Here is a 15,691-nt window from a genome sequence, read left to right on the forward strand (position 1 = left end):
GTCGATAATCGGTAGGCAAATCAAGTATGAGATGACGTCACTAACTAAAATTCAGTCAATAACTCTCTGTGTCTTGGATCTAATTCAGATAACAATCTAAGGCTGTGATCTTCCCCATTGACCTACACTTAAAATGTAAAAAATGGACCTTTGTATTACATTGTCTCAGTACAAACTTTAATCATGTTTCAATGGATTTCGCCCCCTCCCAAAAAAGAAAACAGCCAACAAGTGATTTTTTGTTGTTGTCATAGTCTATCACCATTTATTGTTTGACACTGCATCATTTATGACATAAGGCTATTGACGTCATGGAAAGAAAACAATTTAATCTTTACGAGGATACGTGTACATGTTATTATAACAAGTACATGGAACTTCTCAAATTATCGCTCATGGCTATGTTAATGTGCATGGATCCATGGGTGCAGAAACGGACAGAACAATTTCAGAATACCTACAGTGTCGCCAAAGTCGTATGAACGTAAGGTATATAAAAGAGTTAGAATTAAACATATCTTGGTGGTAGCACTTTCTCTGGTATACCCATCCCCTTTCAAGAATTTTTTCTAAAGGTCTATATACTCGAACTTGTCAATTATTCCTTACTCTAATAATAATGGCGAACAACTCTTGTTCATGCAAAATCTATTTTGTCTCCTCTTCAACAGATGGGAATGGACTGATGGTGACGAGGTAGACGTTCCTATCTACAGTTCTGGGACATCCACGCCCGAGGGGAACCAAACTTTGTGCGGGTATCTGGACTCCAGCCAATGTTTCAACATAGAAGTCGGCGTTTGTCCCCACGAATCTTCATCTCGCATCTTGTGCCAAGCGGGTTTGTTTATCATACTGCAGAATTCTGCAAATGAAACTACACGCAGCATGTTGATATACAGCTGCAACACCCTGGTATCAGTTTGTTTGTGTTGTTTCTTGCATATGACTAGAAATAGCATTATGAATGATGATGTCGACATAAGATGCAGAGAGGTTCCCATCTATCTTTTCCATTCGTCTTTACATCTACGATACTTATTTTGACACACACACACACACACACACACACACACGCTACCTACTTTATAAGTATCTATATCAAAGGATCTATACTTGTGAAAACATGTTTTTATAGTAGGTGCTATTTTCCTATGTTAATACAGTATATTATACCTCCATTTTTGAGTGGTCGAATTGATACCACGTGTCATTCATTATTTTACAATGTGTATTTCATTATATTCGTATTTTGTTATAAATATACTTTATTGGCCCTCTTGCAATTCCGTGTCACCTCGGCCGTAGGATTGGGTGTATACCCATGAAGTAGCTCCGTCGTATACCCATTCCCTAGTCTTCTGATATACCAAGAAGAGAAATTGTTTTGCCTATAGTGACGACAGGTCAGGTGACACGAATTTGAATGCTGCCAACGATATAACAGTCATTGCCTTGTCTATCGTTGCAATTAAACACTTGGCAGTCCCTTTGGAGTTATATTTTCTTGACCGCTGTGCGCTTCGGGAAAGTTCTGATCTCTTGGGGAAATTATAACGCCCGCAGGGATGTCAAGTTTTTTTAACACCTCTAAGTAACCACAACATAATACCGTTTTTCAAGTTTTGCATTTATAACATGAAATCAAATGGATGTATTAATTTGGGTTCATCACTCATTCAATCTAAATGAACAAATCAATTATTTTGAAATAAACAAGTTAGTGACATTCTTCTGGCGCTGGACGGCCACCAGGAAGTTGTGCTTGTTCTCTTAGACTATAGTGCGGCTTTCGATACTATCGACCATCAAATCTTGCTCCGGAGGTTGGCTGAACGCTATGGATTTGGCGGTACAGTCCTCAACTGGTTTCAGTCATACCTGGCTAACAGATCCCATGTCGTGATGATCAACGGTTCATCTTCAAGCGTTTACAGCGACGCGTGTGGTGTAGCACAGGGATCTGTAATGGGTCCACTTACCTACACACTCTATAGTGCTCCGATATATGATATTGTTAAAGCGCATGGATTGGAAGTGATGATGTACGCTGATGACACCCAAATTTATTTGACTTTCCGATCAAGTGACAGGGCTCAATCACTTTCTCTTGTCAGTGAATGCCTTGCAGATGTCAAAGCTTGGTCTCACGAGAACATGCTTACACTGAATGATGCAAAAACTGAAATCGTTCATTTCTCATCGCGATTTCGGCATATGCCTGAACAGTTGTCCGTTGGAGTTGGAGATCTGGTGGTGGAAGCATCCCCATTCGGAAGGAATCTTGGTTGCATCATGGATCAACATCTCACAATGAAAGAACATGTCAGCTCTATCTGCCGTTCTGCCATGATAGCCATCCGAAGGATAGGACAGATTAGACAGTATCTCACTACTCCAGCGACGTCGGCTTTAGTTCATGCAGGCATTTATAACCAGTAGACTTGATAACAATAACAGCCTCTTGTTTGGACTCCCACAATCCCTGATCAGCCAACTTCAGCGAATCCAGAACACTGCAGCCAGGATTGTCCAGAGGGTTCCTAGGAAACATGATGTATCTAATACTCTTCAACAACTACACTGGTTACCCATCAATAAGCGCATTCTGTTCAAGATCCTAGTTATCACATTTAAGAGCCTTCAAGGAAAATCTCCCACATATATCTCCAGCATGATTTCTCCATATCAACCATCCCGCTCTCTACGATCAGCTGAACAGAATCTCCTAAAAGTCCCTAAGGTAGTCTCCCACACCCATGGTGACAGAGCCTTTTCAGTCGCCGCCCCTTCACTGTGGAATTCACTCCCCTTGAGCTTAAGAAATCAGCCATCCCTCAACAGTTTCAAAACTGCACTTAAGGCTTATCTTTTCCGTAATTAGTTGCTCAGGTAAATGTTACCAGCCTGTTGAGGGTATTGTGCTTTCATTGTAGTGTAAACCACCGTGTACTTATGCAATTATTATTATCATTGAAGTGATTAATTATTTGTGTTAATTGTAGTATTTTGGATCATGCAGTAGTTTATGTTTAGGTATATAGTATGTAAGCGCTTAGAGAATTTTATTGATAAGCGCTATATAAATACTGAGTTATTATTATTATTATTAAAATTTGTCTTGCAGATGTCAATGAATGTCTCGAGCCAGACGTACACATGTGTTCACACACTTGCGTCAACATGCCAGAGTCATTCTACTGTACATGTCCTTTTGGACATAGCCTAAGCAATGAGCGACAGTGTGAAGGTAAGTTTTTCTTAAAAGAAATAGCTGTGTGGCTAGCATGCAGTATCATTACATTGGGATCCATGGAAACAGATTATCGTAAGATTAATCTCAGGAATTTATATAAGAATATTGAGTTCGTGGGGTTTTTTTTTTTTTTTTTTTGGTTATTTTGTTTTCTGCTTGTAAAAATGTTCCGGATTTTTTTGCCAACAAAATTAATAGAATGTTAAATTACCTTCGGATTGTGTGCAGTACCAGCTCTGTTCAAGGCATACGGTATAAGATTGATGGGGAATTTCACAACACACACAAGTTAATTAGCAAGTTAACAAAAGAGACATAAGTAAACTCTTTTAATGTTTAAGGAAAAGTCTAAGGAAAATCGGGGGATCCGTTCAAAAGACAATATGAAAGGATTTTCACAAAATGTTCTAATTGAAAACAAGTATCCCATTCCCCGGACCTGCTACTGAGAGATGTTAGGTAAACCTTGTTTGCCTTGATTTCTGGAGCAGTTAGGTGGATTTTGATGTCCAAGGTTTTTCCCAGTGATAATTTCTCTATGTTGCTCTACCTTCTTTTCTGAACGAATTGTAAAAATTCATTTAGAGAGGGCGACTCGTATAGAATCAAATAATCATAGTTACACAAAATAGTGGCTATTTTCAACATATCTTATGATTTATTTTACTGTATTTGTGAAAAAAATACTTTCAATGTTAATGTTCTTAGTGTAAGGTGCTAACGAAGACGTGACATGTGTTTCATTACAGACGTTTGCTCAAACATTGGTTCCACTTTGTATGAAACTCGCGAAAGTGGATCTGAGATAAAGTGCATTTTCCATGGGAAAGATTCTTGGTATTCGGCGTATGAAACTTGTTATAAAGTAATGAATGGACGACTTGCCGGAAAAGAAGATCTTCTATCGATGGTCTATCTAGTAAGTTGGTGCCCTATAATGATTATATCCGGGGGGTAAACGGCTTGTGCCGAAAGGGTGAGTTGGGTGGTGGCGCGTCGCGTTAATGGGAACACCGCCCTTCGTCCAAAGCCCCCCCCCCCCGGTTTTGCCGAAAGGGTGCGTTGGTACTTTTCCTCATGTAATATTAAAAGACGAGTTTTGAATTTATATTTAACCTTCAAACAACCATTTCAAAGAGGCTATCGTCTGGATCGGTTTACACTCTATTACCACTTGGTCTAGTCATCATTTCGTCCAATTACTGTTTGGTCTAATTGTTATTTGGTTTGATTACTATTAATTGGTCCACAGTCAATTCGTCTAATAATAGCCATTGGACTATTTTTAGGTCTAGCACAAATTTATATCATCAAATACCGATTTGGTCTATAATGAGTTGGTCTAATTCCATTTCGTCTTATCATCAAATGGTCTAAAATAAAACCAAATTTGTCCAATATAAATTTGGTGTACACATCATTAATTTTGGTCCATTGCCCAGTTGGTCTAGCCTCTGTCTATCATCATTTAGTCTACACCCATTTAGTCTAATAACCATTGATCTTATTGTCATTTGGTCTAATAGCCAGCCTCCTGGTCTAATCAGGTACCATTTGGTGCAATCATCATTTCGTCTATATGACCAACTGGGCTATTTTTTTTTTTTTTTTGGGGGGGGGGCCTTTTTATTGATGTGTACACCAAATTTATATTGGACAAATTTGGTTTTATTTTAGACCATTTGATGAATAGACAAAATGGAATTAGACCAACTCATAATAGACCAAAAATAGACCAAATGGCTATTATTAGACGAATTGACTGTAGACCAAATAGTAATAAAACCAAATAACAATTAGACCAAACAGTAATTGGACGAAATGATGACTAGCCCAACTGGTTATTAGACCAACTGATATTAAACAGTCTATTAGACCAACTGGCTGTAGACCAAGTGGTAATAGAGTGTAAATCGATCCGGACGATAGCCTCTTTGAAATGGTTGTTTGAAGGTTAAATATAAATTCAAAACTCGTCTTTTAATATTACATGAGAAAAAGTACCAGCGCACCCTTTCGGCAAAACCGGGGGGGGGGGGGCTTTGGACGAAGGGTGGTGTTCCCATTAACGCGACGCGCCACCACCCAACCCACCCTTTCGGCACAAGCCGGGGTAAACAAGGGTCGATGGTGATCCTTTGATCAGGTCTTTCGATCCATCGTTCTCCCAATTTTCTACATTAAAGCCAAAACGTAGTTCTCGTATGCCATAATTTAGTACTGCCGATTATTGCTCTAAAATGTACACGACTGTGCGAAATAACGTTGTAATATCACTATTTCCGATGAAACTCGACGAAAATGCGAAATATCAGCCGAAAAGGTTTGCTTAAAGTCTACAGTCTCAGAGCTTACCCCATTGTGGTTGCTACGAAAATACTTGTCATAATCGGTTGTCAGAAATCGACAAATTGAGCTGTAGATCTTCCGCGCTAGAATGAATCGCAGCTTGTTGGAAAATACCATTGCAAGGGCATGATCGATCGTCACGTTACGTTCTACCCTCCCACAATGCTGAACGCGGGGTTAACGGGAGATGACTCTTCTGGTATGAGAGTCGTGTACTACGATCGAAATTATTCTACACTTTTGATCTCAGAACAACTCATCATCATGGCAAATTGCCTCAACCGAATTAGTTTCTTGGTAGACCCGTTCAGTGTATTGGAAGCAAATTCTAAATGATGGAAGTTTAATTTTTAGCACCATCGAGAACTATATTTTGGCTTTAATCATGACGCGCAAAGTTGATTCCTATAGTAAATATAATTTCGGGGATAAGATGACGAGATATTAAAATTAAAACATTGAGTATATTGGAATGGTTATAAAGATGGTCTGGGCATCAAGTTATAGAAATACCTCTGAACGCATTGGGAATATTCCATGCAATTCCATATTCTATAAGTCTTCTAATTTCCTTCCTAACTTTCAAGCATTTATGTCAATTAGTTCTAGGAAATTACATGATCGGTAGTTTGATGTAAATGATGTTGAAAATTTTCATTTTCTCGACGCTACTTATTTTTATCACACCTGAGAACTACACTCTCAATTAGGGTTTTCTTTGTTTATCTTATTATTCATTCCTTCTTTTTTTCCTTAAAGGATTGTTATATTGAATGATTTTTGTTGGCTATCAATCTTATCATCTGCCTTAGAGTCGTGATGAGTACTGGTGGTTAGATGGCCCTACAAATATGTACGCCTGTGAAGCACTGCAGACATCAACCAACAGCTCCACCGTACTTAACTGCAGGTGGCAATTCTCTTACATGTGCATTATAGGTAGGTTATCACATACCGCCACACACTTTCCAAAAACAACATGCTAAATAAATCGTATTTTTTCATGTTCGAAAGGAATGCCTGAGAGGTTGTTGCAATGATATAGAAATAAGTACACCAAGTATGTCCGTATAAAGAAAAAGGGGAAGCAGCAAGCTTTAGAAATAACATCTTACAATCGAAGGAGGCTGGCATAGGTTAGATACTCGAGAATTCAACACCGTAATTAGTAAATGCTATCTTCTTCTCCAGAATTTCTCTTTCTGCAGTTGGATCAAATGGCTACGACAACAGAAGTCACCAATTCCCATCTTTTTGCCGGGCACATCGGCTTAGTTTCCCACGCAGACGATGTGGGTTTCAGGCACAAAATAAACATACGTGTTGAAGAGGGTCTGAAAATAAGGTAATGTAATGATGCGTTGAAAACTGCGATTTTGGTCTTTTAAAAGTTTGTATAAAGTTAACCGAATATTGACTGTGAATTGCAAACCGCTCCTATACTCAACCAACAAGCAAACAAACAAATAGGCATATTCAATAATAACAACAGCAAAACAACTCCCAGCAATAATTTACTCTATACTTCCGGTAGTTTACTTCTAGTGAGTGGAGGTTTCATTTTGGTTGATTGGATGTTCAAGGTTGAAAGAGAAGGTGAAAGGGTATATGTTGTATTCATAGTTGCATAATAATCATTCCTTTCGTAGTCGTTCTATACTTTCTAACGTGGTTTAAAAGCCTTTCGCGAAATTCACACGATGAACTCAGAAAGGGATTAATATAATTATTTGTTAGTGATGGTGTAATTCTTGGCTATTTTGAAGAAATTGTACTGCTCAGAAACAAATAGACTTAGTGTGCAAAAGCATTTCCGGCATAGTAATTATCGCCACTGACATTACACGGTGATATTCCTTTGTCAAAACAGTTTGTAAAAACTTTATGATTGGGTCTAATATGTCTTAATCAGTGACTCAATTGTTTCCAAACACTAGAATGAATTTCAAGCTAGCTTCACTTCGGAAGAGCACGGATCCAAGCGTCGGCTGTGTCGACTACGTGGGCGTGTCAGATGTTGAAAAAGCGAACGGGCAACACCACCAAATCTGCGGGCATTTCGATAACATCACTTTCTACATGTCCAATCATATTAGCGTGAATGTGTATGCCACCAACGTGACGTCTCTCGTTCGCTTCAGTCTTGTCTACAAAGCTCTTAGTAAGTGGCTTGACATGATGTGCTGGTATGGAAAACCAAAACAAAATAACAAAAAAAAAAAAAAACTGTCGGTAGATAGCAGGAACGAATATTATCAATAGCGTGAAATGTGGTATACGTTTACTATTTTCGTGGTTGCTTGCATATGGCTTTATTTGTTGTGTATACATTTTTTTTTTCAGTTTGGCACCATTAGAAACATTATGTTGATGATTGTAATGGCATGCGGCAAAATCATGCGGCTTTTGAGTAATAGACAACCCTACCTGTCAAATAAGTGCACAGCGTGTTAATGCGTAGTCATTAATGAGCTCATGACATGAATCGTGATTGGCTGGAATGATCAACACTCAGTCATGATTTTCATGCTTCTTGATGCTTATCCACCGTACATGGTGGTGCACTATACCAATTATTTCCTATATCCACGGTAAGCAATGCGTATACTTTATCTATTACAATATTTATTGTGCAGTCCAGCCAAGGATATAATCACTCCCAATGTGTCATTAGTCTTTATGCAGGTCTGCTTCACTCAGGCTCAATAATAACGAGGGTGCACTCTACCCAATCACAACATGGCATGCATTTCATGAAAATAAATTCAGCTTTATAAGGCTATTACGTAAATACCCCTTGTCTCTTTCTTAGACTGCACCACCTTCCACTGTGAGACCGGGTGTGGAAATATCAGCTTCGTTCAAGACGATGGCTGGTTGCGGACCGAACCCGCTACCGCCCTGTTCGCACCCTTCAGCTCGTGTGAAGCCACGGTCACCGTGCCTCGTGACAAGTTCGTGCAGATGGAGATTGTGGAATATTCGGTAACGTTTTAATACCATGCTGTTACAGTCTGTTATGACAGAGATTTGTTAGTCCGAATATTCGTTAGCCTGAAAATGAAAATTCAGATGAGGTTCTTTAATCCAAAAACGAAATATAAGATTCTGTTCTTAAGTCTGAAGTTCGTAGGTATGCATATTTCTTTAATTGTTGGATTGGTGAACCTTATTACATTTTCTGATTAACTGATCTTGAGAACAATGAACAACACCATTCCATGTAGGATTGTTGATACGTTCTTGAGTTTACAAACCTGAATGGATTAATGGAAGAAACATACCTGTTTCACTAGGAAGTTACGGTAATTATTATCCGACTGTCGCGATAGTATCACGATGATTCTCTTTGGTCTCAATCCAGGGACGTATAGTAAAAAGCAATTTAATTCACCTGTACACACTGCGTTTCATTATTTGGAGTGCACTTTGCATGTATTCATTGTTGCTAACTCGGGCACGCCTCAGGCAAGCATTGGTATTGGAGTTTTGACAAAGGCAAGCATTGGTATTTGGGTTTTTGTTGTCAAATAAGCTTTGTTATTAATGTAGCCATACAACTTAAATTTGTTTATATACAAGTTTATTACGATTAGAATTTGTCCGGTTGTTTACTTTACATGAAGTTTACATGAAGTTTCATTTTCCTTTTCTTTTTTCCCTTTTTTTCTTTTTTTTTTTTCGTTCCTTCCTGTTATTTCATTTCATGTCAGTTGACATTGGCTTCTTTGCTTTTGTTTCATAATATATGTGTTTGTAGTTTCATGAAGTCATTATTCGTTCTCTTGTGTATTTCTGAGGGTCCCATATCGTACAAGTTTGGCTTTTCAGTGGGACCCTCCATTTCCATTCCCATCCATGTAATATGCATATTTATATACCTTATAAATGCAATTATGTTGTTACTCATGATCACATGTATTTTGTTAATGTACATTTTTGAAATTACTAACATGTTCTGTTAATGCATTGTATATAGTTTTCCCTGTTTATTTAATGGAAATGAAAATAAAGTTGAATTGAATTGAATTAGCTCTTTATACATTGCTTTATAAAACTAAAGTAGTCAGGGTTAAATCGGGAATCGCTTTAGACAAAGGCTGTATTATTGTGTAGAAGTGTCAATTATAACATCAGAGCTGTTGATTAAGTCGTTCATTAAAGAAAGAAGAAGGTGAAAACAGAATTCCTGAACAGAACTCTAATCAAAAATAAGTTATGACAGGTTTGACTGTCAGTCAACCAGGTTCCCCTAATACGTTAGCCTATAAGTATAATTTCCTCCCAGGATTTAACCTTTTATGTTCTTTTAGACTGACACAGACATAGCGTTATACACACTGTTCAGATCCCTGGCTCAGAATGGGTTAAATAGAACAGGTGACAGCTTGATAAAACAGCTTCCATTTCCTCCGGGGGTAGAGGGTCTGGATTCCAAGGTGCTTCAATAGGGGTAAAAACCATGGCCCGAATTCACGAAGGTGGTACAATCTTTGTCCGTGGTTTGTAAGATTGTACCACCTTCGTGAATTCGGGCCCATGAGTTCAACATCTTGGTGCTTAATGCAGCATATTGTAAGATTCTTTGAACAATGTCTGCCGCTATAGATAACCATCGAATCCGATGGATCGTGTCCAGACCGAGGGATCATCTCAATTCCGAATGCAAACGCAATGTTTGGATGCGTCTCGTCTGACTTTCCACCACTAATCATCGCCAATTCTTCGAGACTGACGATGCTGGTAACAACGGGACGAGAGTTGACGGCGGTAGGCTTCCGGGCTCGCATCAAGTCCTCTGGTACGTATGGCGTTCGCCATCTCACCGTGCGTAGGAGCACATCATGTACATACGGGTGGAGCATCATCTTTTAGTGGGTAACCGCCCATGCACCTTTATCTTCTGGTAGCTGGAACTCCTCTCAAATCTTTGGGTATGTAGATGTCATAATCTCATGAATACCCAAATAAAAGTGAAGTAATGAAATGAATTTAAGTTTTTCTGATAATACCAGCCGAGCCAAGTGTGCGGTAATTATCCTCCCTCGAGGGTTCAGAAAAGAACATCGCATTTGATTGTGTGCACTCAGGACGAGGAGGCAATGATAATTTTAAGTGCACTCTCTGATTGTTTCTTGTTCAGATCTACAAGGATGTGCCGTGGGCACCGACCTTTCGATCTCCACACACTGCTGCACGACTTCACCGGGCATCTTGGCCTCACGATTTTACCCCGACCCATCCCCGATCAGTGTCCTCGAGACCTGGCTCCTCATAGCGCCCCGAACGTCGTTCATCAAAATGGTTTTCCATACATTCGTCATTCCGGAGGACAGTCAGTCCACTCTCACTGTGTATGAGATCACGGACCTTACCTCCCACATGGATGCAACAAACCCTGGACTTATCATTGCAACATTCTGCTCTACTTGCACGCTTACTGGCAATGACACATCGGTCCAAAGTGATGTCAACAAAGTGAAAATAACTCTCAACGTTGATCCTGCGGGAGGAACGTTATATCATGCAGAATACGTTTTTGTCGACGTTGCTGGTAACATCGATATCGGTGAGAATACTGTTGGTGTGTAATTGTGCAATTAAAATATCATTTATATTCAATTAGATCATATTCCATTGTTTCGCATTCCGTTACAGTTTCCGTTGCCTTGCATTACGTTTTGCTCAACGAAAGCTATATTTTCAAAGATATTCTGATGCTTGTAAATCATTATTCGATAGGATAGTTTTCATTTGTATATGCATAAAAAACCGACAAATTGCCCAAATGCATTCCGTACCTTTGTTTGCAGAAGGGTGAACAAGTCAAATGAACATTTCAAATGAGTAATTTTAGATTACTGCCTGCGCTCCCGAAAACGAAATAAGTGTAAAAAAAATCACAACTAAAGAAAGATATGAGTCATACATCGCATGTTGTAAATCACTAGATCTAAACCTAATAGATGTAATGGTCAACAAAATTCCCTTGACTTGAATAAAGTATTGCTTATTATACTTCTCTTTGACTTTCACTACTTACATTAAATTATTTGTATATTAACACTTTTTTTCTCATCAAGCAAAGTAACAATACGATAATCAGTGTTTTATAGTGGAATCAGAGTAAGGTTCTTAAGTACTTTGCATCTCGCAGAGGCCCATGCACCCCGCCAGAATGAACTGTGTCCCGATGGATGGGACGCCGACGGGGGAAACTGCTACTTCTATACGAAGATCGCAAACAAGTCCTGGACCGACACAGTGGACTACTGCCAGTCCCACCTGCATCCGGATTCGACAATGCTAAGCATACGTAATGAAGAGGAGGCAAGCTTTATCCACCGCAAACTCATTTCGAAGTGGGCGAAGCTCGGCGAAACGGTTTATATTGGTAACGTGTCATCAAATCAACTCCATTCTCGGGTATAATCAAGACGTATCTTTCACAGTGTACATCGATGTTCTTCTCATGCAACGATGATGATGTTAGTGACAGTGATGATGATAATAATAATGACGCAAAATAATTTTAAGACTGATTTTAAGACAGTCTGCATGCTTATACACCTTTTAGATTCAAGTCAGGTGAACACCATGCACATCCATTCAAACTTTGTACAATGTGTATAGAGAATCATGATGACAATCATTTTGATTGCGACAAATTTGCACGCAGTGCGCTGATCAGATATCATCTTAGGAACACACTCTCAAATGCCTACATACAAAACAATTGTGGGATGGTTTGGAACCCAGTTGGAACCTGTACTAAGTTGAAAGAACAAGACACCCCCCTTTTTATCATTATTATTTTTTTTTTTGCTCCCCACATCGCTGATGTTTACTGTATTCTGTATGTATTCTAGAGGTAATTTTGCCATATAAGAGCCAAAGGAATGTTCCATGCGACCCCGTACCCCTTGTCATTGATATACTCTAGTCTCAGTTCTAGCAATCCTAAGGAATTATTTTACGGAAGCATCCCCCCTCCTCCACTTCAAGCGGGTTTTGAGACGGCTATTATAAATATTTTCTTTTATCTATTTCAGGGCTCGGACAAAGAGATTCCGCTAGTGTCTTTAGATGGACGGACGGATCTCCGATGTCCTACACTGATTGGTATATGCCAAGAAGGTAAAACATTCGAATATGACGATATACCATGCTTTTTTCATGCATAAATATAGTATCAGGTTCCTGCAGGACATTGCAATATCGAGAGAAATCCGATCCCTTATTTTCACTTTTCTAGAATAAAAAAAGGATTGACTTACCTCTTTCTAGAAGCAGGATGAACATCACCCTTAACAATGTCAGTAACAAGTTGATGTCATGTATGCTTTTCACGGATAGTAAAATTTCTTGAAATTCTCCTTATGATTTCTTTATATTGTTGACCATAATGACGTCATTAACTTTAGTAGTCTTCTTATCCAGCGATGACTGCACCGTAACTATCCTTTGAATCGATTGTCCCATTTTCCTCAAACTCTCACTGATAATAGTGTTCTACTGTAGAACATTGCTTCTTTCACTTAATCCACATTTATATTTTTCGGATTGGTTTCCGTTTATGAATATGTTTCCGCATACATGTTCGTATTAAAAAACATATCAATTTGACATGGGCGGAAACATTACTACTCACACATCAGTTCTACAAATAATACTCTGACAAACATACGTAAGTACATGTTAGCACTTAAACACACTTTCGCATATACTTATTCTCTTTATATCCACGTTTTCTTAAACGATTTTCCCATATTTGTTAATAACAGCACAGCGGAAGGCTCCAGGCAGCCAGATGGTGGTCTAATAGAACGCTGCACCATGATTGAGCTCTCTAAAATTAGCTCTACTGCCCTCTGGCATGACATACCGTGCGCACAGCTCTCCGCTGAAGGTGTCATTTGCAAGATCAGCGGCACGGGTAAACAGCCTAATAAGTACTTTCGCGTACTAGTAATTTATTTGCACGTTCGGTTCAGACGAAGCACTGGTTCTCCTGGTGTGGTGTTCAGTTCAAATTATCGCGTACACATCCATAGAAGAATTTCACTCTGGTGTGTAATTTTCGCCACATTATAAGAAATAACCTCTGGTGATTCCGATACTGTTGTAACACAGTGGTGCGTGTAGCAGATTACCTACATTTCTTGCCAATCTATTTATCTACTCATTTTTCCTGCAATTGGAAATAATCTGATGTGGTCAGTAATAGATATTTAGAAAGACGCAGTTGTAACGTAACTATATAATTATACATCATATTGCGAGGGAGTTTTTGAATCTGTGCATATAGATTTACGGAAATTACGAAATATCGGTTCTTTAATTGCTTTTCCAAAGCACATCACGCACACTTGATTAAAAATAGGCCCCTAATAAAAATACAAATGGAAAAGGAGGACCGTAAAGTCTGTGTATCTTTAAGTGAACAGATAAAGATTTATTGGAAAATTACACCTTTGTGACCCACAACCATGTAAGCGTGGTAAACTCGCCTGTCATCAATTTTCCGAGTTTTGTATATTCATATTTTTTTATATTCTTTATAGTTGTGTATAGTTTGTATTCTCTACCTGCATAAACTTAACAACCACTCGATAGGTGTCATTCGTATAGAAAATATCAGACATTAAACAAAACAGTTCGATTTAAGACACCGTCGCAACTGGAAAAGAAAACTACCAGAATGCTTCGACTTTTAAAACATTCTTTTTCTATTGAATTCGGACAAATGGTGGTTAAAGTTCAAACTTATGATATTCTAACAATAGAAAATGTTCTTCTTATCAACCAAATCATTTGACTTCCTGATTCCTGGGTTAACATATTTGCGACCTCATAAAAATTTAATGACTTTCTAGAGAGTCAAATTTTTGTTCAAAGATAATTAAATTTTTCTTGTAACTGACTTTATGGCTTCTTATGCTACCACCCTTTGCAAGATCTAATATGTAAAAAATTACCTCCCATGTGGCTTGATAAGCATCATGCAACCATCTCAATTACTGAAAAAAAAAATGTAAAGATTAAAAAAGAAACTATGGCGTCTGAATCATGTTACCAACAGGAAGTTACAGGTGAGGTTCTCATCTGCCGTCCAAAAAGCACATGGTAGATATGGAGGAGCATGAAATGCACCCACACACATTTAAATATATCATGATAGATTTTAACATGCTTAACATCTATCCTCTTTTTAAAGATCAAGATTACGACTTGCTCTACACGGACCCAAGCCTGTCTCGGAACTGTACAGGTAACACTTTTCAGTGTCGTGACAGCGGTGAATGCATCCAGAAGATCTTCGTGTGTGACGGAGTGCGAGATTGCTCTGACGAAACGGATGAAGATGGTTGTGTATTCAATGGTAAGGAAACTTTCATTCGATTCCGATTATGCAGGGCAACAGACCAACGTAAAAAGTGTACCAGAGGATTATAAAGTACAATAAGCAAGAGTTTAACTGCGACTGTGAGATGAAGCTGCTTCTAGTAACTTTTCTGTCGCTGCGGTCAATCGACGTATTCAAATAAAAAAAAGTATAGTAATATCGTAAACACCCTGGTGTCCTTGACGACAAGACTTAATATGATAAACAACTAATTGCAGACCAAATATTAAAGGATTATTGTCACATAGTTTGCAAAATATGTTCCTCGAACGTATTATTTAAGTGTTGTGTAAAGTGTTCTCGTACTCGTATTGGAACGCTACAGTTTGGTGCTTTGTGAAGTCCACAATAATTTTTCCCCGTTTCCCAACCATGCAAAGCGATCCTAGCAATATCGTATCTTCTTTTTATGTGCGAATCGATATAGCGTATTCCATGTCCATTGCTTCTTCCTATATTCATTTTTTCTTTTTTTTTCATATTTTCCAAGCACTCGACAACCATTGGCAACATTGTTTTCAAACGGTCGGTGATCAATCGGTACCAGTTGCTGATAGGAGGAATTAGGGGTTTTGTCATAGATCGGTTGTCGCCAGAGGTCGGCAACCATTCTTCGGTTGTGACCACTGGTCCTAGGATGGATATTGATTGTTAGAATGCTTCCGTCACAACATACCTTG

At 38.6% G+C, this 15,691-nt stretch overlaps 1 protein-coding gene and 1 long non-coding RNA gene across 2 annotated transcripts; both read left to right on the forward strand.

Annotated features, from left to right (window-relative positions):
• Positions 1-678: 678 nt before the first annotated feature.
• LOC140237223 (uncharacterized) lies at positions 679-11,197 on the forward strand. The gene is made up of 8 exons (XM_072317170.1): positions 679-841; positions 3,128-3,250; positions 6,418-6,544; positions 6,797-6,950; positions 7,543-7,766; positions 8,418-8,590; positions 10,214-10,406; positions 10,749-11,197. Exons 2-8 carry the CDS (start codon positions 3,233-3,235, stop codon positions 11,195-11,197), a joined length of 1,338 nt encoding a protein of 445 aa, XP_072173271.1. The 5' UTR covers positions 679-841; positions 3,128-3,232.
• Positions 11,198-11,774: 577 nt separating this feature from the next.
• Positions 11,775-13,504, forward strand: LOC140227350 (uncharacterized). Its single transcript, XR_011901045.1, has 3 exons — positions 11,775-11,999; positions 12,658-12,742; positions 13,390-13,504. It is a non-coding gene; the product is annotated as an uncharacterized lncRNA (long non-coding RNA).
• The last annotated feature ends 2,187 nt before the right edge of the window (positions 13,505-15,691 follow it).

This window comes from Diadema setosum, chromosome 1 (assembly GCF_964275005.1).
Source record: "Diadema setosum chromosome 1, eeDiaSeto1, whole genome shotgun sequence".
NCBI lineage: Eukaryota > Metazoa > Echinodermata > Echinoidea > Diadematoida > Diadematidae > Diadema > Diadema setosum.